Consider the following 27660-nt stretch of genomic DNA (forward strand, 5'->3'; position numbering starts at 1 on the left):
CAGCTTGATTGGACGGCCTCGTAGCATGTTTTCAATCTGCTGAATCCACGGGTGTTGCGATGTGCCAGCTTCTAATGCCGATAAGCAACTGGCCGAGTCAGACATAACCACCAAATCACTAACCGTGTTATGTGTTGCTAGCGCCGTTTTGATTGCAAACGCTTCTGCCGAGAAGACGCTGCATGACGATGGAAGGCCAACCGATTGTTGGAAGTATTCTCCATACACTCCCACACCTACTGCATTGTCGTCTTTCGAGCCATCCGTGTAGACGATAGTTGAGCGGTTGAAACGACCTGCTAGGAGCTCCTGAAAAGCAGGCCGAACAATTTCCGAGGGGTCACCAGCTTTCACACGTCTCTTTATGTCCCACACGATCTGGGGCTTGGGTTCGTACCATCTTCGTGCAGCTAAACGTGTACGAGTGCAAATAGCTGGAAGAGGGATTCCGATCACCTCTGTCAGACGTTCGGATGCTCGATGTACCAGGGGGAGATCGGCATTGTCCTTGCTTTTTTCCAACGTATGGATGGCCAACCGGGCTATATTTTGAAGAACGAGTAGGTCGAATGGTAGGGCTCCAGCTTCTGCCATTATGGCTACGATTGGGCTCGTGACGTATGCACCGGATGCAAACCTTACCATCCTGTTGTATGTAGGAGCGAGCGTTTGGATGACGGCGTCTCCTCCTCTGCTTACAAGTCCCATACCGTAGAGGAGTCGCGAGGTAACAATTGCGGACCCGATTTGAAATAAAGAAGCGCGTTGACCACGGGGTAGCTTGGCACCGATCATCTTCAAGATACGCAGCCTGGATTCACACGTCTTCTTCGTCATTTTACAATGCGCTTTAAAGTTGAGTGATCGATCGAGAGTGACACCGAGAGTTCTCAGCAGCGTTTGTGTCGGAACGGCTACACCATCTACCTTTATCGCCTGCATGGGTTCACGGCGTACGTTAGGGCTGCAATAGAAGATGCTGGATTTCGTTGCAGATATCGTAAATCCAACACTTCTTGACCATTTATCGACGGCTTTTACTGCGGCCTGAAGTTTCCGAAGGAGCGACTGTTCTTTCTTTCCCCACACAAGAAGCAGAATATCATCGGCGTACAGCAACACTTGTACGGAGTTCGGGACCACGCGGAAGATGGGTTGGATAGCCACGAGAAATAGTGTCACAGAGAGCACTGAGCCCTGCGGCACACCATTTTCCAGCGGATGTGCTGGCGACAAATGCCCCTCTACGTTGACCTGGAACGTTCTCTCTGCCAGAAAACTGTTGACAATGTTTATCATCCTTCCGCGTATTTGCCATTTTTGCAGTGTTCGTAGGATGCCATATCTCCAGGTGGTGTCGTACGCCTTGGCCAAGTCTAGCGACGCTATCAGACAGTGCTCGTCACGGTCGGGTAATGACCTCTCCAACTCCGCAAAGTATGTGTCAGTACCCCGACCAGATCTGAAGGCATGTTGTCGTTTGTCGAGACGCCCGTTCGACTCTAGTTCGGTGGTTAACCGTCGGTTGACAATTCGTTCGAACACCTTCGCCATACAACTAGTTAACGTGATTGGACGGAATGCAGCTGGACCCGCGTCATCCGAGCTTGGCTTTGGAATTGGTACGATGATTCCGGTTCGCCAACAGGGTGGGAATACGCCACTGCGCCATATTCTGTTGAAAAGTTCCAACATGGCAGTTTTCACAGACAATGGCAGTCGTTGAAGCATTGGATAGCCGATGCAGTCCGGTCCTGAAGAGCCACTTCTTCCTCTGTCGAGTGCCCACAGCAATTCATTCAGGATGAAGTCCGAATTGTAGATATCATCGCTATCTGGCGAGAAGTTTATGCGGTTTCGTTCGGCCTTTTCTTTCTCCTTCTGGAACAACGACGAATAGCTGGAGGTTGCGGATCTTTCGCTGTAGTGTTGCGCCAGTTCTTCAGCTATTTCTTCTGGCTTATCCGTGTAACCATTGGACCGCTTGATGACAGTTGGGCGGTGTTGGCGTTTCCCTCTCAACGTGTTCACTGTCTGCCACATGTCCGACGTAGTGGAACTTGGAGATATCTTCGCGACGAAGTCTTCCCATGATTTTTTCTTGGCGTCATGGATGGACTTTCTTGCTGCTGCCCGTGATTCCTGGAAGCTTTTCAGTGCATCCGCTTTTCGTGGGTCCTCTGCTGGTATACGCTTCAATGCTCTAAGAGCCTTTCTCCGATTTTTGATAGCTGCTTTCACCTCCGGACACCACCACGGAACCGCTTTGGGACCGACTCTGCCGGTAGTGCGAGGTATCGCGGTGTTTGCTGCTCTAATCAACTGGTCAACGAAACAGTCGATTGATATTTCGACGCCCGGTCGAATAGCGTTGGCGGTCAATCGCTCGTAGGTTGTCCAATCTGCTTGGTCGTAAATCCATTTCTGTCTTTTCGTTGGGATAGTCGACAGTCCGGGAATGGAAATCAGAATGGGAAAGTGATCACTGCTGTGGGTGTCCGGAAGTGTTCGCCAAACAAATTTCGAAGCCACCGATTCTGAGCAGATCGAGAGGTCAATAGCCGAAGTAATACCGGTAGCTGGATCAATCCGAGTGTGCGATCCGTCGTTGAGGATGAGTAATCGTTCCGATAGCGTTTTTTCGGCGATGAAGTGGCCTAATGCGGTAGATTTCGTAGAACCCCAGCAAATATGGTGCGCGTTAAAGTCGCCTAGTACCAGCACTGGACGTGGAAGCGTTTCGAGGAAGTCACCCAGCTGTTCTTGACACTGTTGAGTATTGGGAGGGACGTAGATCGATACCACCGTCATTTGTTGTGGCAGTTGGATCCGAACTGCGATTGCCTGTATATTGTCGTCGACATCGATTCGTTCGAAGGGTACACCATCCCGAATGGCAAGACCTACTCCTTGTTGCCAGTATCGACAGCTACCAGTTTTCAGCAGCAGAGAATAGTTGTTACCGATGAAATCTGCTGGAACTACTCGGTTGTCCATTTTTGTTTCTTGTAGCGCTATCAGTTTTGGCTCGTGTTGGGCGATCAGCTGCTTAAGTTCATCGATATTGGAGCGTAGGCCCCGAATGTTCCACTGCAGTGCGAAACTTTTGCTGTTGCGAGTGGTGATTGTCGCTGACGACGACGATGTTGATGGCGAACGTCTACGAGATCGTATTGGCTCGCCGACAGGGTTCCTCGACGTGGTTGGGAGATCGGTGTTCTGGAACTGCTGTTGTGGTGTGCCTTCACCGGCGGAAAGCCAGGAGGAGAATTGCGAGGACTGTATATCCGGGAGGTAGGGACAGTCCTCTTCCCCCCGGTCGATCCCTTCATGATGAAGTGGGGAAGCTACTTTCTTCTCTTCTTCCCCAAACCGGTTACTCGTTCGATTCGTGCTGTTCACATCTGTAACGGGATAAACCGCAACAGAATCCGTTCGTAAGCGAGGTGGAATAGGACTGACCTGTGGGACGTCTAGCCCCACAGTGCCAGCCGCTGTCGAAACTACTACACGATTACTTCCAGAATTGCCGACAGCAACCGGCACTGGGAAAGACTTTGTGTAGTTTTCATTGTCTGCTTCGACGCTACTGTTGTGGTGACAGCTGTTCCATCTCGAAACGGATATCTCGATGGACCTTCTCCGGGCGACAGCGAATGTTGTTGTGGAAGGAGCGTGTCGTCGATGTTGTCAGTCAAACCTGGAAGAACATCAGAACAAGCAGTACCTGCAAGGGGATTGACAACTTCGGAACTGACCTGAGGAAGGTCCAGCCCCACAGTGCCAACCGCTGTCGTACAAACTACACTATTATGCTCACGAAAACCGACTGCGGTCGGCACTGGGGATAGACTTTGTGTAGTTTTGTTGATCTCCTTTTGTTCGTCGATTGGGATTTTTTTGTTGGCTGGTTCGCATGTTGTAGTGGTGAAATCGATGTTCCTATCGGCCACAGAGGTGAATTCACTATCAACGGGTTGGGGTATGACGGCCCGGATAGTTCCTTCATCCTGCTGTGCTTGCGTTGGAAGGAGTACTACACTTTCCTCTCTTCCAAACCGATTTATCTCGTAGTCAGTATTCGTGCGTGGGTTGTCGTTGGTATCCAAACGTTGATGAAAATGCGAATTATCGAAGAGGCTGGCTAGGAGGCGTCTCGGTAATCTCAATTTCATCGTCTGAATATTCCATCGTTTCGTTGGTGGTAGTGGTAGCGGTTCTTTTTGGTGGCGGGCTAAAGTTATCCGGTGAGATTGTCGTTGGTTTGCTGGACTGGGTGTGTTGCTTCTGCGATCTTCCTCGTTTCGAATCCGTATTTATCGCTGGTGAGTTGTTCCTGGATCTCGTTACGGGCCCGATTGCCTGGTTCATTTGCTTCTGTTCTTTGCTGTGCTGTGGTTTTTCTTGGCTGGCGGACTGTTGTTTCATCTGATGGATGTACGCCAACATTTGTTCGATTTTTTCGTCTTTTCGTTTGGTCTCCGCCAGAAGTTTTGCGATCGTTTCGTCCTTCTTCTTCATTGCCAGTTCCAACTCTTTCAGCTTGCTAAGAATCTCATTCGGTTGTGCTGTGGCCTGAGCATAGCTGCCTTTACTTAGATGTTCCGCTCGTTTGCGTGCTTCCGGGAATGTTAGATTGTCGCGGATTTTTATTTTTATGACCTCCATTTCTTTTTTATACACAGGACATTCGCGGCTTGTTGGTTGGTGATCGCCTTCACAATTCCGACAGTACGCAGTTTCTTTACATTTTTCTTCGCCGTGTTGTTCTTTCGAGCAATTAAAGCATCGCTGAGGACCAGGACATCGAACGCGTGTATGGCCGTAGTTGAAGCATCCGTAACAAAGCATCGGGTTCGGGAAGTATCGGCGAGTAGGAACGTGAAGCAAACCGATCTTTATGTATTCCGGGTATGTGGTTTTACAGAAGGTCAAGATTAGCGCTGGCGTATTCACTCTCTTCTCAGCTTCCTTTCTTGTAATTCGCTGTACACGAATCACTCCCTGGCTTATAATTTCTTGTAAAACATCCTTCTCTTCCATCTGAATCAGATCGTAGCAGGAAATTACGCATCTGCTTACGTTCAGATTCGGATGAGCTTCGACCACTACTTCAGTGCCGTCAATGAGCTGGGTCATTTTCTGCAACTTAGCAACTTGGGCAGGATTCCGAACTCGAAGGGTATACCGTGTCCCTTGAGCTTCGGTATTCGCACCTTCGATTGGACCTCCAGCGACAACCTCTACCGATTTACCGATGATGAACGGGTTTCTAGGCAATGGTACACCGTCTTTGCCGGTTAACTGCAGGAACGTCAATTCGCCGAATTTGTTCGTAGGGTCCATGTACTCTGGTAGTCTTCTCGTTCGCGACCCTCCCGGGTCACCGCTACTAGCGGCCGCCATTTTGAATCACGCCACCAGACGTTGGAGAATACGCTGTGGAACGGTCACCCGATACCAACCCCAAATGGACAAAAAAGGTGAAGAAAAGGAAAGATCTTACCTTATTTGCCCCTTCAACGTCGACTTTTTCGAAGCGTTCCCACAATTTTGGGACACACTGTAGATGCGCAGTGGTGAATCTGTTCGCTTGCTTGCTTCTACACAGCCTCTAAATAGCAAAACAAGCAAGAAAAACGCACTTTTCCAATTTTTATTTTTTGCCGTTCATACACTTTTGGCCCGCACTGTACCGTACAAATATCGGTACACACTGTACTGGTATCTCAAATACCACCAAATCCAATGTTAAAAAAAAAATTCAATAATTTTTCAAAAACTTTTTACGTTTTTTGCGACTCAAAAATATCGTCCGTTCAGCACACCGTCACACTCCACCAGCGAGTGAATGCAAGATCGGCCCGGCAACCACGCGGGTAGGCACAGCGATGGCTGTTTGTTTACCTATTGCACCGCGTGGGCAAAACTAAAATTCACTTTTTTCAGCCGTTTCTGAACCGATTTTCACCAAACTTTCACTGTTCACCACTAGAGAAGCACTTCGTTCACCTTTTTGTCGAAAAATAAACCGCGAATATCGCGAAAAACACCGAAAAAACACTGTGTTTAATTCCCGAATGCGCGCTGTTTATACCGTACGGAACGGTGTTTCCAACTCAGATGAATAATAATAATAATAATAATAATAATAATAATAATAATAATAATAATAATAATAATAATAATAATAATAATAATAATAATAATAATAATAATAATAATAATAATAATAATAATAATAATAATAATAATAATAATAATAATAATAATAATAAATGTTGTTGTTGTTGTTTATTAACGACACTTTACACCAAACGGTGCATTCGTGTCGGAAGAAAATTAGTTTCCAAATTCCTATCAACATTATAAAACAATTTACAATTCATTATTTTTCACATTCGTTTATACAAATTAGTTTCCTTGAGGAAGCTTAGCAGTTTGTCTTCGGTGTTCGTTTCGTTGCCTAAAGCCACTCGTAGGCTCGTCGAATCGATGTTGTGCATCCTTCTAGCATCGTCGTATTTTCGGCACTGAAGGATTATATGACGAACATCTACGGTTACCCCGCAGCAGTCGCAAACTGGTGGGGTTTCTCTCTTTAGAAGGAAGTCGTGCGTCAATCGGGTATGCCCTATTCGCAACCGGGTGAGCACTCGTTGATCAGCCGAACTCTCGCGGTCAGTCCACTTTACCGTATCGAATTTTATTTCGCGAAGCTTCACTTCAGTGGATGCAGACCATCGACGGTACCAGTGATTTCGGATAGTTGATTTTACCTGATTGTTGGCGTCTGCTCCCGGAATGGCTATTTGCAAAGGGGCATTACCCCTGGCTTCTCCTGCGAGGCGGTCTGCCTCTTCATTCCCGCGAATTCCAGCGTGTCCTGGAATCCAGCACAGATTGATTGGACGATGTCTTATCATGGTTTCAATCTCCTGGATCCACGGATGCTGGGACGTGCCAGCTTCAATTGCCGATAAACAACTGGCTGAGTCTGTCATTATTAGCAGATCGTTGCAAGTGTAGTACGAAGTTACCGCTGTTTTAATTGCAAAAGCCTCGGCCGAGAACACGCTGCACTGTGGCGGAAGACCAGTCGACTGCTGGAGATGTTCTCCAAACATTCCCGCGCCTACTGCGTCGTCGTCTTTCGATCCGTCGGTATACACAACCGTTGAGTTGCTGAAGCGAGCATTCAGGAGTTCCTGAACGACAGGACGGACCACCTCAGAGGGATCTCCGGCATTCACACATCTTTTGATATCCCACACGACGTGGGGCTTGGGCTCGTACCACTTTCGGGTGGCTAGTCGAGTTCGAGTACAAATATTTGGTAAGGGCATTCCGATCACCTCTGACAGTTCTTCGGAAGCTCGACGTACTAGTGGGAGATCCGCATTATCTCTGCTTTTTTCCAACAAACGGATGGACAATCGGGTTATGCTTTGGAGAACGAGGAGATCAAATGGTAAGGTGCCTGCTTCGGCCATGATGGCTAAGATCGGACTTGTAACGAATGCACCAGATGCAAATCTTACCATCCTGTTGTAGGCGGGCGCGAGAGTTTTGGTGACGACATCTCCGCCCCGACTAACGAGTCCCATCCCATACAATAGTCGCGAAGTGACAATGGCGGAGCCGATTTGTAACAAAGAAGTCCGTTGACCACGTGGTAGCTTTGCTCCGATCATTTTCAGGATACGCAGCCTGGATTCACATGCCTTCTTCGTTAGCTTGCAATGCGCTTTGAAGTTCAGCGATCTGTCGAGAGTGATACCGAGGGTTTTCAGTTGATTTTGTGACGGTATAGCTACTGTATCTATCCTGATGGATTGCGTGGGCTCACGACGGGCATTCGGGCTACAGTAAAAAATGCTGGATTTTGTTGCTGATATCGTGAATCCAACACTTTTCGCCCATCTATGAACGGCTTTTACTGCTGACTGTAGTTTCCGATAGAGTGGTTGTTCTTTTTTGCCCCGCACTACAAGAAGGATGTCATCGGCGTACAATAGCACTGTCACGGTATTCGGAACCACCCGGAAGATAGGTTGGATTGCTACGAGGAATAGGGTAACTGAGAGCACAGAATCCTGTGGTACACCATTTACTGGCGGCAGCTTGCGCGATAAATGCCCATCGACGTTTACCTGGAACGTTCGCTCTGAAAGAAAGCTAGTGAGCATGTTTATCATGTTTCCGCGTATCTGCCACTTTCGTAATGTTCGCAGGATGCCGTATCTCCAAGTGGTGTCGTACGCCTTAGCCAAATCAAGCGATGCTATCAGACAGTGCTCGTCACGGTCGGGTAATGACCTCTCCAACTCCGCAAAATATGTGTCAGTACCTCGGCCGGATCTGAAGGCATGTTGTCGAGTGTCTAGCCGCCCGTTCGATTCAAGCTCGGTAGTTAACCGTCGATTCACCATCCGCTCGAATACCTTCGCCATACAGCTCGTTAACGTGATCGGTCGGAAAGCAGATGGACCTGTGTCGCTCGAATTCGGCTTTGGGATTGGCACAATAATTCCAGTTCGCCAACAGGATGGAAATACGCCACTGCGCCAAACCCTGTTGAAAAGCTCCAATAAAGCAGTTTTCACCGACAATGGTAGTCGTTGTAGCATTGGATAGCCGACTGAATCCGGACCTGTAGAATTACTTCGTCCTCTGTCGAGCGCCCATACAAGCTCATTCAAAGTGAAGTCGGAGTTATAGATGCCGTCGGTCTAGGGTGAAAAGTTGAAACGGTTTCGTTCGGCCTTTTCCTTCTCAATTTGAAACGAAGGAGGGTAGCTGGATGTTGCCGATATTGCGCTGTAATGCTCTGCTAGTTCTTCAGCCACTTCTTCTGCATTATCCGTGTAGCCAGCTGAACGTTTAATGACGGCTGGGCGATGCTGACGTTTTCCTCTTAATGCGTTCACTGTCTGCCACATTTCCGATGCAGTGGAGTTTGGGGATATTTTCGCGACGAATTCCTCCCACGATCGTTGTTTGGCATCACGGATTGATTTTCTTGTTGCTGCCCGTGCTTCCTGAAAGCTTTTCAGTGCTTCAGGTTTTCGTGGGTCCTCCATTTCGATACGCTTCAGTGCTCTGAGTGCTTTTCTTCGACTTTTTATGGCTGCTTTTACGTCCGGAAACCACCACCAGGAACTGCCTTAGGTCCGACCTTTCCGCTGCTTCTGGGTATTGCAGTGTTTGTTGCAGTGATCAAATGATCGACAAAACGGTCGATTGACATTTCGACGCCCGGTTGTAATACGTTGGCGGTCAATCGTTCGTAAGTTGTCCAGTCCGCTTGGTCATAAATCCATTGTCGCCTTTTTGTTGGAACATGTGAGAACCCGGGCATGGAAACGGTTATTGGCAGGTGGTCACTGTTATAGGTATCTGGAAGCGTTCGCCAGGTGAATTTCGAGGCCACAGTAACGGAGCAGATTGACAGGTCGATAGCTGAAGTAGCACCGGTGGCTGGGTCGACTCGTGTATGCGACCCATTGTTAAGTATAACTAGGTGTTCTTCCAACGTTTTTTTCTGCGATGAATTGACCTAGTGCGGACGATTTGTTGGATCCCCAGCATATGTGATGAGCATTGAAGTCACCTAGCACTAACATAGGACGTGGGAGCTGTTCGAGGAGGTCACATAGTTTTTCTTGGCACTGTTGGGTACTGGGAGGAATGTATATTGATACCACCGTCATTTGCTGTGGTAGTTGAACCCGAACTGCGATCGCTTGGATATCCTTATCGACGTCAATCCGCTCAAAGGGCACTCCATCCCTAATGGCCAGGCCCACTCCGTGTTGCCAGTGTCGACAGCTACCAGTCTGAAGCAACAGAGTATAGTTCTTGCCAATGAAGTCGGCTGGGATCACTCGATTGTCCACTTTGGTTTCCTGTAGTGCTATTAGGCTCGGTTCGTATTCAGTGATGAGCTGTTTAAGCTCGCTGACATTGGTTCGCAGCCCCCGAATGTTTCACTGAAGTGCGAAACATCTACTATCTCGTCTGGCGGAAGTCGTTGACGAAGACGATGATAAAGACGAAATAGACCTTCGATGTCCAGCTGGCACGTTGCGTGTGCTGATATCCACGGAACGATCGGTACTCTGGTACTGGTTGTGATGTTGCGGTGTATCTTCGCCGGCGGAAAGCCAGGAGGAGAATTGCGAGGACTGTATACCAGGGAGGTAGGGACAGTCCTCTTCCCCCGGTCGATCCCTTCATTATGAAGTGGGGAAGCTACTTTCTTCTCTTCTTCCCCAAACCGGTTACTCGTTGGACTCGAACTGGTTACATCTGCAACAGAGGAAGCAGCAGCAGCATTTGCGCGTAGATGAAGCGATATTGGACTGACCTGTGGGACGTCTAGCCCCACAGTGCCAGCCGCTGTCGAAACAACTACACGATTACTTCCAGAACTACCGACAGCGACCGGCACTGGGGAAATACTTTGTGTAGTTTTAGTGGATTTCTTCTTCGACGATCGGGTGACTGATTCGTTGTGGTATAGTCTTGTCGATGTGCCTTCTCCGGGTGAAAGCAGCGGTTGGTGCCAAGGTTCAGCAAGAACAGTGTTGCCAACCGGATCTGTAAAAACGTTTAGCGCAGCAGTATCTGTGAAAGGGTTAGCAGACTTGGAACTGACCTGAGATAGGTCCAGCCCCACAGTGCCAACCGCTGTCGTACAAACTACACTATCATGTTTAAAAACACCGACTGCAGTCGGCACTGGGGAAAGGCTTCGTGTAGTTTTGCTGATCTCCTTCTGTTCGTCGCTCGGGATTCTTTTGTTTACTGGTTCGCAAGTTGTAGTGGTGAAATCGGTGTTCCTATCGGCCACAGAGGTGAATTCACTATCAACGGGTTGGGGTATGACGGCCCGGATAGTTCCTTCATCCTGCTGTGCTTGCGTTGGAAGGAGTACTACACTTTCCTCTCTTCCAAACCGATCTATCTCGTGGTCAGTATTCGTGCGTGGGTTGTCGTTGGTATCCAAACGTTGATGAAAATGAGAATTATCGAAGAGGCTGGCTAGGAGGCGTCTCGGTAATCTCAATTTCATCGTCTGAATATTCCATCGTTTCGTTGGTGGTAGTGGCAGCGGTTCTTTTTGGTGGTGGGCTTAAGTTATCCGGTGAGGTTGTCGTTGGTTTGCTGAACGGGGTGTGTTGTTTCTGTGGTCTTCCTCGTTTTGAATCCGTATTTATCGCTGGTGAACTATTCCTGGATCTCGTTACAGGCCCGATTTGTTGGCTCGTTTGCTTCTGTTCTTTGTTGTATTGTGGTTTTTCTTGGCTGGCGGACTGTTGTTTCATCTGATGGATGTACGCCAACATTTGCACGATTTTTTCGTCTTTTCGTTTGGTCTCCGCCAGAAGTTTTGCGATCGTTTCGTCCTTCTTCTTCATTGCCAGTTCCAACTCTTTCAGCTTGCTAAGAATCTCATTCGGTTGTGCTGTGGCCTGAGCATAGCTGCCTTTACTTAGATGTTCCGCTCGTTTGCGTGCTTCCGGGAATGTTAGATTGTCGCGTACTTTTATTTTTATGACCTCCATTTCTTTTTTATAAACAGGACATTCGCGGCTAGTTGGTTGGTGATCGCCTTCACAATTCCGACAGTACGCCGTTTCTTTGCATTTATCTTCACCGTGTTTATCTTTCGAGCAGTTAAAACATCGCTGGGGACCAGGACATCGAACGCGTGTATGGCCGTAGTTAAAGCATCCATAACAAAGCATCGGGTTCGGGAAGTATGGGCGAGTAGGAACGTGAAGCAAACCGATCTTTATGTATTCCGGGTATGTGGTCTTGCAGAAGGTCAATATTAGCGCTGGCGTATTTACTCTATTCTCGGCTTCCTTTCGTGTAATTCGCTGTACACGAATCACTCCCTGGCTTATGATTTCCTGTAAAACATCCTTCTCTTCCATATGAATCAGATCGTAGCAGGAAATTACGCATCTGCTTACGTTCAGATTCGGATGGGCTTCAACCACTACTTCAGTGCCGTCAATGAGCTGGTTCATTTTCTGCAACTTAGCAACTTGGGCGGGGTTCCGAACTCGAAGGGTATACCGTGTCCTTTGAGCTTCGGTATTCGCACCTTCGATTGGACCACCAGCGGCAACCTCAACCGATTTTCCAATGATAAACGGGTTTCTTGGCAAAGGTACACCGTCTTTACCTGTCAGCTGCAGAAACGTCAATTCGCCGAATTTATTCGTCGGGTCCATATACTCCGGTAATCTTCTTTTGCTTGACCCTCCCGGGTCACCGCTACTAGCGGCCGCCATCTTGGATCACACCACCAGACGTTGGAAACTGCTATGTGGCACGGTCACCCGATACCAACCCCAAATGGACAAAAAGGTAAAGAAAAGGAAAGATCTTACCTTATTTGCCCCTTCAACGTCGACTTTTTCGAAGTGTTCCCACACTTTTGGGACACACTGTAGGTGAGCAGTGTCGCTACTGCTTGTTTTCCACTTCTACACAGCCAAGAGAAGCGAACTGAATGAATTTCGCCAAGAAAAAACGCACTTAATGGATTCCGCCCTTTTTATTGTTTCAACTTTTTTGGCACGCACTGTAACGTCCAAATTTTTCAATACGCACTGTATTATACTCAACTACCACCAAATAACAAGTCAAAAAAAAATTTCCAAATTTTCCAAAACTTTTCACGTTTTTTACGTCTTCAATAATATCTCCCGTTCAGGGCACCGTCAATCTCACGACTGGCATCTACAGCAAGTGAATGAACTGGCCGGGCAGCCACGCGGGTAGGCACAGCGATGGCTGTTTGTTTACCTATAGCACCGCGTGGGCAAAACTAAAAATTCACTTCTTTCAGCCGTTTCTTCACCGATTTACGTCAATCTTTCACTGTTCACCACTAGAGAACCACTTCACTCGTCTATTTGTCGTAAATTGGACCGCGGTTATCGCGAAAAACACGGTATTAAAATTTACGAATGTGCGATGTATGTACCGTACGGAACGGTGTTTCCAACTCGAATGAATAATAATTGTTGTTGTTGTTGTTGTTTATTAACGACACTTTACACCAAGGAAGGGTGCATTCGTGTCGGAAGAAAATATTTTACCTGTTAATTTTACAATGCAGTTATCAGTTATGCAGTTACAAATCAAAATATACATTTATAGCAATTTAAATAGGTTAGTTTCCTTAAGGAATTTTACTATACTCTCCTCATTTTTCCTGTCGTTGCGCTGAGCCACTCGCAGACTAGTCGACTTGATGTCGTGCTTCCTTCTAACGTCGTCGTACTTTCTGCAGTGGAGGATCACATGGCGGACATCTACAACGATCCCACAGCAGTCGCATACTGGTGGTGAAGTTTTCTTTAGCAGAAAGTCGTGTGTTAGCCGGGTATGCCCTATTCGAAGCCGGGTAAGAACTCGCTGTTCGGCCGAATTCTCGCGGTCAGTCCACTTCACTGTGTCGAATTTAACTTCACGAAGTTTTACTTCAGTGGACGCTGACCACCGACGGTACCATTGGTTTCGGATAGCTGTTTTTATATGCTTGACGGCGTCTGCCCCCGGAACAGATATAGCTAACGGAGCAATGTTCCTCGCTTCTCCAGCGAGTCTGTCTGCCTCCTCGTTGCCACGGATGCCAGCGTGACCTGGAATCCAGCAAAGCTTGATTGAACGATTTCGTAGCAGGTTTTCAATTTCCTGGATCCACGGGTGCTGGGATGTGCCGGCTTCGATTGCCGATAAACAGCTGGCCGAATCGGACATTATTACTAAGTCGCTGACCGTGTTGAATGTTGTTAGCGCTGTTTTTATTGCGAATGCCTCTGCCGAGAAGACACTGCATTGCTGTGGAAGACCAAGTGACTGTTGGAAGTGTTCTCCAAAAACTCCGGCGCCTACTGCGGTATCGTCTTTCGAGCCATCTGTGTAGACGATTGTTGAACGGCTGAGATGATTTGTCAGGAGCTCTTGAACAACTGGACGAACAATACCCGAGGGGTCTCCAGCTTTTACGCGCTTCTTGATTTCCCAAAGGATCTGGGGTGTGCGGTCGTACCACTTTCGATCAGATAGTCGCGTTCGGGTGTAGATGTTTGGGAGAGCAGTTCCGACTATTTCTGTCAAACGTTCGGAAGCTCGGCAAACCAGGGGAAGGTCAGCATTCTCCCTGCTGTTTCCCAACATTCTGATGGCTAATTGGGCTACAGTTTGGAGAATGAGAAGATCTAACGGTAGAGTACCTGCTTCAGCCATAATGGCTATGATCGGACTGGTGACGTATGCTCCAGATGCATATCTGATCATCTTGTTGTATGCGGGTGCCAGGGTTTTGATGACAGCATCTCCACCCCTACTAACGATTCCTATACCGTACAAAAGTCGCGAAGTAATAATTGCGGATCCAATTCGCAGTAAAGATGAGCGTTGACCACGGGGAAGTTTGGCACCGATCATCTTCAGGATGCGCAGCCTAGATTCGCATGCCTTCTTCGTCAATTTGCAGTGCGCTGCGAAGTTGAGTGATCGATCGAGGGTAACGCCGAGAATTTTCAGGCGTGTTTCTGTCGGTATAGCAACTCGATCTATCGTGATTGCTTGACTGGGTGCACGACGGGCATTAGGGCTACAATAGAAGATGCTGGATTTTGTTGCAGATATCGTAAATCCAACACTTCTTGCCCATTCATGGACGGCTTTTACTGCTGACTGAAGCTTTCGATAAAGCGGCTGGTCTTTCTTCCCCCAAACTACGAGTAGGATATCGTCGGCGTACAACAAGATCTTCACAGTGTTCGGAACCACGCGAAAGATGGGTTGAATGGCCACGAGAAACAGCGTAACCGAGAGCACTGAGCCTTGTGGCACACCGTTTTCCAGCGGATGCGCTGGCGATAAGTAACCCTCTACATTAACCTGGAACGATCTTTCTGTCAGGAAGCTGTTCAACACGTTGATCATTCTACCGCGTATGTGCCATTTCTTTAGTGTTCGTAGTATGCCATACCTCCACGTGGTATCGTAAGCCTTGGACAAGTCAAGCGACGCTATCAGACAGTGCTCGTCACGGTCGGGTAATGACCTCTCCAACTCCGCAAAATATGTGTCAGTGCCCCGACCGGACCTGAAGGCATGTTGTCGTTTGTCGAGATGCCCGTTCGCCTCTAGTTCGGTGGTCAGCCGTCGGTTGACTATTCGCTCGAAAACCTTCGCCATACAGCTCGTTAGGGTTATTGGACGGAATGCAGCTGGACCCTCGTCATTCGAGTTTGACTTTGGAATTGGTACGATGATTCCAGTTCGCCAACAGGGTGGAAACACGCCACTACGCCATATTCTATTGAATAGTTCCAACATGGCAGTTTTCACCGACAACGGCAGTCGCTGAAGCATTGGATAACCGATGCAGTCCGGGCCTGAAGAGCCACTTCGTCCTCTATCGAGTGCCCAAAGCAGCTCGTTCAGAGTGAAGTCTGTGTTGTAAGTATCGTCGGTATCTGGCGAGAAATTCACGCGGTTTCGTTCGGCCTTTTCCTTCTCTCTTTGGAACAATGGCGAGTAGCTGGAGGTGGCGGATCGTTCGCTGTAATGTTGTGCCAGTTCTTCAGCTACTTCTTCAGCCTTATCCGTGTAGCCGCTAGATCGCTTGATGACAGTTGGTCGATGCTGACGTTTCCCTCTCAACCTGTTCACTGTCTGCCACATCTCCGTCGCAGTGGAACTCGGAGATATCTTCGTGACGAATTCCTCCCATGATCGCTGTTTGGCATCATGGATCGAATTTCGTGCAGCTGCACGCGCCTCTTGGAAGTGTTTTAGTGCATCGGCTTTCCGTGGGTCTTCTGCTTGAATACGCCTTAGTGCTCTCAGTGTTTTTCTTCTCGTTTTGATGGCCGCTTTAACCTCCGGACACCACCACGGAACCGCTTTTGGACCGACTCTACCGGTTGTGCGGGGTATCGCAGTGTTTGCTGCTTTAATCAAACGGTCAACAAAACAGTCAATTGATATTTCGGCACCCGGTCGAATAGCGCTGGCGGTTAGATGTTCGAAAGTTGTCCAATCCGCTTGGTCGTAGATCCATTTCTGTCTTTTCGTTGGAGTATGTGACAGTGGAGTGGAAACGAGAATTGGAAAATGGTCACTATTATGGGTGTCCGGGAGAGTTCGCCAAATAAATTTCGAGGCTACAGTTTCAGAACAGATAGAGAGGTCAATAGCTGAAGTGACACCGGTAGCTGGATCAATCCGGGTATGTGATCCGTCGTTGAGAATGACTAGTCTTTCCGACAATGTTTTCTCGGCGATAAAGTAGCCTAGTGCAGTAGATTTATTGGAACCCCAGCAGATATGGTGCGCGTTGAAGTCGCCCAGTACAAGTACCGGACGTGGGAGCTGCTCAAAGAATTCTCCCAGCTGCTCTTGACATTGTTGAGTACTGGGAGGGACGTAGATCGACACCACCGTCATTTGATGTGGCAGTTGTATCCGAACAGCGATTGCTTGAATATTGCCACCGACCTCAAGTCTCTCGAAGGGTACACCATCCCGAATGGCGAGCCCTACCCCTTGTTGCCAGTATCGGCGACTCCCAGTCTCAAGTAGTAGAGTGTAGTTGTTACCGACGAAATCTGCTGAGATCACTCGGTTGTCCAGCTTTGTTTCTTGTAACGCTATCAAGCTCGGTTCGTATTGGGCGATCAGCTGCTTAAGGTCACTGATATTGGAGCGCAGACCCCGAATGTTCCACTGCAGTGCGAAACTTTTGCTGTCGCGAGTGGTGATTGTCGCTGACGACGACGATGTTGATGGCGAACGTCTACGAGATCGTATTGGCTCGCCGACAGGGTTTCTCGACGTGGTTGGGAGATCGGTGTTCTGGAACTGCTGTTGTGATGTGCCTTCACCGGCGGAAAGCCAGGAGGAGAATTGCGAGGACTGTATATCCGGGAGGTAGGGACAGTCCTCTTCCCCCCGGTCGATCCCTTCATGATGAAGTGGGGAAGCTACTTTCTTCTCTTCTTCCCCAAACCGGTTACTCGTTCGATTCGTGCTGTTCACATCTGTAACGGGATAAACTGCAACAGAATCCGTTCGTAAGCGAGGTGGAATAGGACTGACCTGTGGGACGTCTAGCCCCACAGTGCCAGCCGCTGTCGAAACTACTACACGATTACTTCCAGAATTGCCGACAGCAACCGGCACTGGGGAAAGACTTTGTGTAGTTTTCGTTGTCTGCTTCGACGCTACTGTTGTGGTGACAGCTGTTCCATCTCGAAACGGATATCTCGATGGACCTTCTCCGGGCGTCAGCGAGTGGTGATGTGGAAGGAGCGTGTCGTCGATGTTGTCAGTCAAACCTGGAAGAACATCAGAACAAGCAGTACCTGCAAGGGGATTGACAATTTCGGAACTGACCTGAGGAAGGTCCAGCCCCACAGTGCCAACCGCTGTCGTACAAACTACACTATTATGCTCACGAACACCGACTGCGGTCGGCACTGGGGATAGACTTTGTGTAGTTTTGTTGATCTCCTTTTGTTCGTCGATTGGGATTTTTTGACATTAAAAATGTCTTACTCCACTATCTGGGGCTAGGTGTCATTCTAAAATCTAAACTATCTCCCATGTAACGAAACTATGTAAGGTTTGCACGCTTATAACTCCGATATTACTAGATGGATTTTAATCATTCATACACCAACCGATTCAGAAACACCTAACTTAAATATTGGTAATAATTTAATATCTCTCCAATAAAAGTAGACTTTTGGAAATTGGTAAAATTAAAAAGTTCACGAAAAACGGGAAAATTACCATTCGTGAGGCAGATTTCTCAGACACAGCCGTCAAAAGAGGGCAGCTTAGTGACTCAATGAAAGACGAAAAGTCATAAATAGAAGCGACGCATGTCCGTTTAAATCAGTTGTTGCTCTTGTCTCATACGAACAACATCGTCTCCGGGCGATGCAATAAGCGCTATCGATTTTCGGCAACGTTGGCATTTGCACACACTCGCACCTATGTGACTAAACCATATACGGTTAGTTTATAAATAGAGGTGACGCGTACCCGTTTGAATCAGTTTTTGTTCTTATGTCGAACGGGTAAGATCATGACTGCAGCGTGTGGGCACTACAATAAGCGGTAGACGCTATGCATTTTCGGCAGCGGTGGCCGTGTGCGGATTTTTCGGGTACCAGCACGGTGTCACAGAATGATTTGCAAAGTGGGTGGGTGGGGTGGTTTGGATTTAATTCAATACGGTGTGTGCTGCTTAAGAGTGTTGCGTTTGAATAAAATATATTTATTTTTATGCATGCGTGTGCGTTGTAACTTGTTAATCCATGTTTACGGCACATTGTAGCTGCCTAGGGTAAAGAGCCTATTGGTTTTCATATGTTTCATATTTTGGTTATATGTTTTTTATCAGTAAGGCATCTGACAACGTGCTTCTGTAGTTATTGCACTGTTTCATCAGCGTAGTATTTTATATAGGGGAGTACACTCAGGTTTTATTACGCGATATTTTTTACGCGAAATTTGAAATTTCCGCGGTTTTCATTTACGCGTTTTTTTTTTAATTTAGGCGGTTTTCATTTGCACGGCCTGTATCCCCTGCGTAAAAAAACCTGAGTGTAATTGCATCGGAAACAATCACATTCCCAGCAGAACTTTTTGTTTTCTAATTTCAAACACTTTTGTTTCGTACTGTACACAACGGAAAATTTTAAAACAGAACTTACCGTCCCAGCAGCAGTTTAGGCGGGTGTTCTTTTTCGATTCAAATTCAAGCCATGTCTTAATCGTTACTGGACTTAAAATTGTTTTCCCAGTTTATCCAGTCAAAGTATCTCTCCTGCCCTATGTATTTAAAACACAGTTCTAATTGCGTTTTAAAGTATACAACAAATAGAACGGTTGGGTATACTAATTTAAATTTTAAAATATATCTGTTTGAAATTATGCAACAAACCGCTGTACTGAAGATATAATTATGTCAGTCCTATTACCACATAAAACACCTATATAACATAAAACGCTGCAGAATTGGTTTAATAATACAATGTTTACACTACAGAGTTATAACACGTTTTAATAATTAGCAACAAGAGAAAATGTCACCAAGATAGCATAAAACCCGTTTTAACTGGTAGTGCGAACGTTGCATAACAATGTAATTTATCAAATAATTTCATTTTTTTCACCACTAATCGATCAAGAAATACTTAACCTTAAGATTGTTTACTTAAGTTCATTAATACATTATTGAAAATTTAAATGGAAAATGAAATTTCATATTTCATGAAGAATCTGTATATTTCCGTTGCTGGGCGTGGGCTTCCTCGTCACGGTTCTAAATATGGAACTTTTCTTTTAAATATATTTTCTGGACAGACCAGCCTATTTTTACTAGATGGATTAGCCAAATAATGCCAATTACCTAGTGAGATACTTGATTAATTAATAGATTACCGTTAAAAGACCTTTAATAAATTATGTTTTAATGGGGAGGGTATATAGCAAATTGTAACATAAAAAACAGGCGAGTGAGCAAGAGCTTGAGTCGATATGTGTGATAGATAAAATACATTTGCACGCTCTTGAAAAAAGCTACATTTTTAATGTCACCGTGGTCGTGTCCTGTACACAACCCTTTAATTTTTGTTGGCTGGTTCGCATGTTGTAGTGGTGAAATCGATGTTCCTATCGGCCACAGAGGTGAATTCACTATCAACGGGTTGGGGTATGACGGCCCGGATAGTTCCTTCATCCTGCTGTGCTTGCGTTGGAAGGAGTACTACACTTTCCTCTCTTCCAAACCGATTTATCTCGTAGTCAGTATTCGTGCGTGGGTTGTCGTTGGTATCCAAACGTTGATGAAAATGAGAATTATCGAAGAGGCTGGCTAGGAGGCGTCTCGGTAATCTCAATTTCATCGTCTGAATATTCCATCGTTTCGTTGGTGGTAGTGGTAGCGGTTCTTTTTGGTGGCGGGCTAAAGTTATCCGGTGAGGTTGTCGTTGGTTTGCTGGACTGGGTGTGTTGCTTCTGCGATCTTCCTCGTTTCGAATCCGTATTTATCGCTGGTGAGTTGTTCCTGGATCTCGTTACGGGCCCGATTGCCTGGTTCATTTGCTTCTGTTCTTTGCTGTGCTGTGGTTTTTCTTGGCTGGCGGACTGTTGTTTCATCTGATGGATGTACGCCAACATTTGTTCGATTTTTTTGTCTTTTCGTTTGGTCTCCGTCAGAAGTTTTGCGATCGTTTCGTCCTTCTTCTTCATTGCCAGTTCCAACTCTTTCAGCTTGCTAAGGATCTCATTCGGTTGTGCTGTGGCCTGAGCATAGCTGCCTTTACTTAGATGTTCCGCTCGTTTGCGTGCTTCCGGGAATGTTACATTGTCGCAGATTTTTATTTTTATGACCTCCATTTCTTTTTTATAAACAGGACATTCGCGGCTTGTTGGTTGGTGATCGCCTTCACAATTCCGACAGTACGCAGTTTCTTTACATTTTTCTTCACCGTGTTGTTCTTTCGAGCAATTAAAGCATCGCTGAGGACCAGGACATCGAACGCGTGTATGGCCGTAGTTGAAGCATCCGTAGCAAAGCATCGGGTTCGGGAAGTATGGGCGAGTAGGAACGTGAAGCAAACCGATCTTTATGTATTCCGGGTATGTGGTTTTACAGAAGGTCAAGATTAGCGCTGGCGTATTCACTCTCTTCTCAGCTTCCTTTCTTGTAATTCGCTGTACACGAATCACTCCCTGGCTTATGATTTCCTGTTGTTGTTGTTGTTGTTTATTAATGACACTTTACACCAGAAGGGTGCATTCGTGTCGGAAAGTTAGTTTCAATTTCGCTTTCACAAACATTAATTTACAATACAGATTTTTCAAATTTGTTTATACAGATTTGTTTCCTTGAGGAAGTTTAGCAATTTCTCTTCGTTGTCTCTGTTGTTGCATAAAGTCACTCGTAGACTCGTCGATTCGATATCGTTCTTCTTCCTGGCTTCGTCGTACCTCCTACAGTGGAGGATCACATGACGGACGTCAGTAGTTACCCCGCAGCTGTCGCAAACCGGTGGGGATTCTTTTTTCAGCAGGAATTCGTGCGTCAATCGGGTGTGCCCTATTCGCAATCGCGTTAGCACTCGTAGGTCGGCCGTATTCTCGCGGTCAGTCCACTTTGTTGTGTTGAATTTTACTTCGCGTAGTTTCACCTCGGTGGACGCTGACCACCGCTGGTACCATCGATTTCGGATAGTTGTTTTGATTTGACTAACGGCATCTGCTCCGGGAACGGATATATCCAATGGGGGAACGCCCCTGGCTTCTCCTGCAAGTCGGTCTGCTTCTTCGTTACCGCGGATGCCAGTGTGACCTGGGATCCAGCAAAGATTGATTGGACGGTTCCGAAGCATGTTTTCAATCTGTTGGATCCACGGGTGCTGGGATGTGCCGGCTTCAATTGCTGATAAACAGCTAGCCGAATCTGACATGATCAGCAAATCGCTAGACGTGTGGTATGCTGTTAGCGCTGTTTTTATTGCAAATGCCTGGGCTGAGAAGACGCTGCATTGCTGTGGAAGACCTAGCGACTGTTGATCGGCTGAAACGTTCTGTCAGTAGCTCCTGGACGACTGGACGGACAGTATCCGAAGGATCTCCGGCTTTTACGCGTTTCTTGATGTCCCACACGATCTGGGGTCTGGCTTCGTACCACTTTCGAGTAGTTAGCCGCGTGCGGGAGCAGATATTTGGAAGAGGCGTTCCAACTATCTCCATCAAACGACTGGAAGCTATATGTACCAAGGGAAGAGCAGCATTATCCCCACTATTCTCTAACATACGGATAGCCAATCGTGCGATGGTTTGGAGGACAAGCAGATCGAACGGCAAAGTACCTGCTTCAGCCATAATGGCTAGAATTGGACTCGTGACGTATGCACCAGATGCAAACCTTACCATCCTGTTGTATGTAGGTGCGAGTGTTTGGACGACGGCATCTCCTCCGCTGCTTACGAGCCCCATGCCATATAGTAATCGAGAGGTGACAATTGCTGACCCGATTTGAAGTAAAGAAGCGCGTTGACCACGGGGTAGCTTGGCACCGATCATCTTCAAGATACGCAGCCTGGATTCACACGTCTTCTTCGTCATTTTACAATGCGCTTTAAAGTTGAGTGATCGATCGAGATTGACACCGAGCGTTCTCAGCAGCGTTTGTGTCGGAACGGCTACACCATCTACCTTTATCGCCTGTATGGGTTCACGGCGCACGTTAGGGCTGCAATAGAAGATGCTGGATTTCGTTGCAGATATCGTAAATCCAACACTTCTCGACCATTTATCGACGGCTTTTACTGCGGCCTGAAGTTTTCGGAGGAGCGACTGGTCTTTCTTCCCCCACACAAGAAGTAGAATATCATCGGCGTACAGCAACACTTGTACGGAGTTCGGAACCACGCGGAAGATGGGTTGGATAGCCACGAGAAATAGTGTAACAGAGAGCACTGAGCCCTGCGGCACACCGTTTTCCAGCGGATGTGCTGGCGACAAATGCCCCTCTACGTTGACCTGGAACGTTCTCTCTGCCAGAAAGCTGTTGACAATGTTTATCATCCTTCCGCGTATTTGCCATTTCTGCAGTGTTCGTAGGATGCCATATCTCCAAGTGGTGTCGTACGCCTTGGCCAAGTCTAGCGACGCTATCAGACAGTGCTCGTCACGGTCGGGTAATGACTTCTCCAGCTCCGCAAAGTATGTGTCAGTACCCCGACCAGATCTGAAGGCATGTTGTCGTTTGTCGAGACGCCCGTTCGACTCTAGTTCGGTGGTTAACCGTCGGTTGACAATTCGCTCGAACACCTTCGCCATGCAACTAGTTAACGTGATTGGACGGAATGCAGCTGGACCCGCGTCATCCGAGCTTGGCTTTGGAATTGGAACGATGATTCCGGTTCGCCAACAGGGTGGGAATACGCCACTGCGCCATATTCTGTTGAAAAGTTCCAACATGGCAGTTTTCACAGACAATGGCAGTCGCTGAAGCATTGGATAGCCGATGCAGTCCGGTCCTGAAGAGCCACTTCTTCCTCTGTCGAGTGCCCACAGCAATTCATTCAGGGTGAAGTCCGAATTGTAGATATCATCGCTATCTGGCGAGAAGTTTATGCGGTTTCGTTCGGCCTTTTCTTTCTCCCTCTGGAACAACGACGAATAGCTGGAGGTTGCGGATCTTTCGCTGTAGTGTTGCGCCAGTTCTTCAGCTATTTCTTCTGGCTTATCCGTGTAACCATTGGACCGCTTGATGACAGTTGGGCGGTGTTGGCGTTTCCCTCTCAACGTGTTCACTGTCTGCCACATCTCCGACGTAGTTGAACTTGGAGATATCTTCGCGACGAAGTCTTCCCATGATTTTTCCTTGGCGTCATGGATAGACTTTCTTGCTGCTGCCCGTGATTCCTGGAAGCTTTTCAGTGCATCCACTTTTCGTGGGTCCTCTGCTGGTATACGCTTCAGTGCTCTAAGTGCTTTTCTCCGATTTTTGATAGCTGCTTTCACCTCCGGACACCACCACGGAACCGCTTTGGGACCGACTCTGCCGGTAGTGCGAGGTATCGCGGTGTTTGCTGCTCTAATCAACCGGTCAACGAAACAGTCGATTGATATTTCGACGCCCGGTCGAATAGCGTTGGCGGTCAATCGCTCGTAGGTTGTCCAATCTGCTTGGTCGTAAATCCATTTCTGTCTTTTCGTTGGGATAGTCGACAGTCCGGGAATGGAAACGAGAATGGGAAAGTGATCACTGCTGTGGGTGTCCGGAAGTGTTCGCCAAACAAATTTCGAAGCCACCGATTCGGAGCAGATCGAGAGGTCAATAGCCGAAGTGATACCGGTAGCTGGGTCAATCCGAGTGTGCGAGCCGTCGTTGAGGATGAGTAATCGTTCCGATAGCGTTTTTTCGGCGATGAAGTGGCCTAGTGCGGTAGATTTCGTAGAACCCCAGCAAATATGGTGCGCGTTAAAATCACCTAGTACCAGCACTGGACGTGGAAGCTTTTCGAGGAAGTCACCCAGCTGTTCTTGGCACTGTTGAGTATTGGGAGGGACGTAGATCGACACCACCGTCATTTGCTGTGGCAGTTGGATCCGAACTGCGATAGCTTGTATACTGTCGTCGATATCAATTTGTTCGAATGGAACACCATCCCGAATGGCAAGGCCTACTCCTTGTTGCCAGTATCGACAACTCCCAGTTTTCAGCAAAAGAGTGTAGTTGTTGCCGATCAAATCTGCTGCGACTACTCGGTTGTCAACTTTTGTTTCCTGAAGCGCTATCAGGCTCGGTCCGTACTCGCAGATCAGCTGTTTAAGCTCGCTGATGTTGGTTCGCAGGCCCCGAATGTTCCATTGAAGGGCGAAGCATCTGCTGTCTCGATTGGCGAAAGTCGCTGACGAAGACGATGTTGATGGCGAAGGTGATTGCCTGCGGGTTCTCGTCGGTGTGCTTCGTTGGTACTGGGACGTGGTTGCGCTGATTTCAACCGGGATATCGGTGCTCTGATGCTTCTGCTGTTGTTGCGGTGTATCTTCGCCGGCGGAAAGCCAGGAGGAGAATTGCGAGGACTGTATATCTGGGAAGTAGGGACAGTCCTCTTCCCCCCGGTCAATCCCTTCATGATGAAGTGGGGAAGCTACTTTCTTCTCTTCTTCCCCAAACCGGTTACTCGTTCGATGCGTGCTGGTCATATCTGTAACGGGATAAACCGCAACAGAATCCGTTCGTGAGCGAGGTGGAATAGGACTGACCTGTGGGACGTCTAGCCCCACAGTGCCAGCCGCTGTCGAAACTACTACACGATTACTTCCAGAATTGCCGACAGCGACCGGCACTGGGGAAAGACTTTGTGTAGTTTTCGTTGTCTGCTTCGACGCTACTGTTGTGGTGACAGCTGTTCCATCTCGAACGGATATCTCGATGGACCTTCTCCGGGCGACAGCGAGTGGTGATGTGGAAGGAGCGTGTCGTCGATGTTGTCAGTCAAACCTGGAAGAACATCAGAACAAGCAGTACCTGCAAGGGGATTGACAACTTCGGAACTGACCTGAGGAAGGTCCAGCCCCACAGTGCCAACCGCTGTCGTACAAACTACACTATTATGCTCACGAAAACCGACTGCGGTCGGCACTGGGGATAGACTTTGTGTAGTTTTGTTGATCTCCCTTTGTTCGTCGATTGGGATTTTTTTGTTGGCTGGTTCGCATGTTGTAGTGGTGAAATCGATGTTCCTATCGGCCACAGAGGTGAATTCACTATCAACGGGTTGGGGTATGACGGCCCGGATAGTTCCTTCATCCTGCTGTGCTTGCGTTGGAAGGAGTACTACACTTTCCTCTCTTCCAAACCGATTTATCTCGTAGTCAGTATTCGTGCGTGGGTTGTCGTTGGTATCCAAACGTTGATGAAAATGAGAATTATCGAAGAGGCTGGCTAGGAGGCGTCTCGGTAATCTCAATTTCATCGTCTGAATATTCCATCGTTTCGTTGGTGGTAGTGGTAGCGGTTCTTTTTGGTGGCGGGCTAAAGTTATCCGGTGAGGTTGTCGTTGGTTTGCTGGACTGGGTGTGTTGCTTCTGCGATCTTCCTCGTTTCGAATCCGTATTTATCGCTGGTGAGTTGTTCCTGGATCTCGTTACGGGCCCGATTGCCTGGTTCATTTGCTTCTGTTCTTTGCTGTGCTGTGGTTTTTCTTGGCTGGCGGACTGTTGTTTCATCTGATGGATGTACGCCAACATTTGTTCGATTTTTTTGTCTTTTCGTTTGGTCTCCGTCAGAAGTTTTGCGATCGTTTCGTCCTTCTTCTTCATTGCCAGTTCCAACTCTTTCAGCTTGCTAAGGATCTCATTCGGTTGTGCTGTGGCCTGAGCATAGCTGCCTTTACTTAGATGTTCCGCTCGTTTGCGTGCTTCCGGGAATGTTACATTGTCGCGGATTTTTATTTTTATGACCTCCATTTCTTTTTTATAAACAGGACATTCGCGGCTTGTTGGTTGGTGATCGCCTTCACAATTCCGACAGTACGCAGTTTCTTTACATTTTTCTTCACCGTGTTGTTCTTTCGAGCAATTAAAGCATCGCTGAGGACCAGGACATCGAACGCGTGTATGGCCGTAGTTGAAGCATCCGTAGCAAAGCATCGGGTTCGGGAAGTATGGGCGAGTAGGAACGTGAAGCAAACCGATCTTTATGTATTCCGGGTATGTGGTTTTACAGAAGGTCAAGATTAGCGCTGGCGTATTCACTCTCTTCTCAGCTTCCTTTCTTGTAATTCGCTGTACACGAATCACTCCCTGGCTTATGATTTCCTGTAAAACATCCTTCTCTTCCATATGAATCAGATCGTAGCAGGAAATTACGCATCTGCTTACGTTCAGATTCGGATGGGCTTCAACCACTACTTCAGTGCCGTCAATGAGCTGGTTCAATAATTGTTGTTGTTGTTGTTGTTTATTAACGACACTTTACACCAAGGAAGGGTGCATTCGTGTCGGAAGAAAATATTTTACCTGTTAATTTTACAATGCAGTTTTCAGTTATGCAGTTACAAATCAAAATATACATTTATAGCAATTTAAATAGGTTAGTTTCCTTAAGGAATTTAAATATACTCTCCTCATTTTTCCTGTCGTTGCGCAGAGCCGCTCGCAGACTAGTCGACTCGATGTCGTGCTTCCTTCTAACGTCGTCGTACTTTCTGCAGTGGAGGATCACATGGCGGACATCTACAACGATCCCACAGCAGTCGCACACTGGTGGTGAAGTTTTCTTTAGCAGAAAGTCGTGTGTTAGCCGGGTATGCCCTATTCGAAGCCGGGTAAGAACTCGCTGTTCGGCCGAATTCTCGCGGTCAGTCCACTTCACTGTGTCGAATTTAACTTCGCGAAGTTTTACTTCAGTGGATGCTAACCACCGACGGTACCATTGGTTTCGAATAGCTGTTTTTATGTGCTTGACGGCGTCTGCCCCCGGAACAGATATAGCGAATGGAGCAATGTTCCTCGCTTCTCCAGCGAGTCTGTCTGCCTCCTCGTTGCCACGGATGCCAGCGTGACCTGGAATCCAGCAAAGTTTGATTGAACGATTTCGTAACAGGTTTTCAATTTCCTGGATCCACGGGTGCTGGGATGTGCCGGCTTCGATTGCCGATAAACAGCTAGCCGAATCGGACATTATTACTATGTCGCTGACCGTGTTGAATGTTGTTAGCGCTGTTTTTATTGCGAATGCCTCTGCCGAGAAGACACTGCATTGCTGTGGAAGACCAAGTGACTGTTGGAAGTGTTCTCCAAATACTCCGGCGCCTACTGCGGTATCGTCTTTTGAGCCATCAGTGTAGACGATTGTTGAACGGCTGAGATGGTTTGTCAGGAGCTCTTGAACAACTGGACGAACAATTCCCGAGGGGTCTCCAGCTTTTACGCGCTTCTTAATTTCCCAAAGGATCTGGGGCGTGCGATCGTACCACTTTCGATCAGTTAGTCGCGTTCGGGTGTAGATGTTTGGGAGAGGAGTTTCGACTATATCTGTCAAATTTTCGGAAACTCGGCAAACCAGGGGGAGGTCAGCATTCT

The 27660-nt window shown here is 47.5% G+C and overlaps 1 protein-coding gene across 1 annotated transcript; it reads right to left on the reverse strand.

The window, feature by feature from the left end:
* Positions 1–6395: 6395 nt before the first annotated feature.
* LOC131680017 (uncharacterized) lies at positions 6396–8198 on the reverse strand. The gene has a single exon (XM_058960751.1). The coding sequence runs from the start codon at positions 8196–8198 to the stop codon at positions 6396–6398; it is 1803 nt and encodes a 600-aa protein (XP_058816734.1).
* Between the last annotated feature and the right edge of the window lie 19462 nt (positions 8199–27660).

The sequence above is a fragment of the Topomyia yanbarensis genome, chromosome 2 (genome assembly GCF_030247195.1).
Source record: "Topomyia yanbarensis strain Yona2022 chromosome 2, ASM3024719v1, whole genome shotgun sequence".
Taxonomy (NCBI): domain Eukaryota; kingdom Metazoa; phylum Arthropoda; class Insecta; order Diptera; family Culicidae; genus Topomyia; species Topomyia yanbarensis.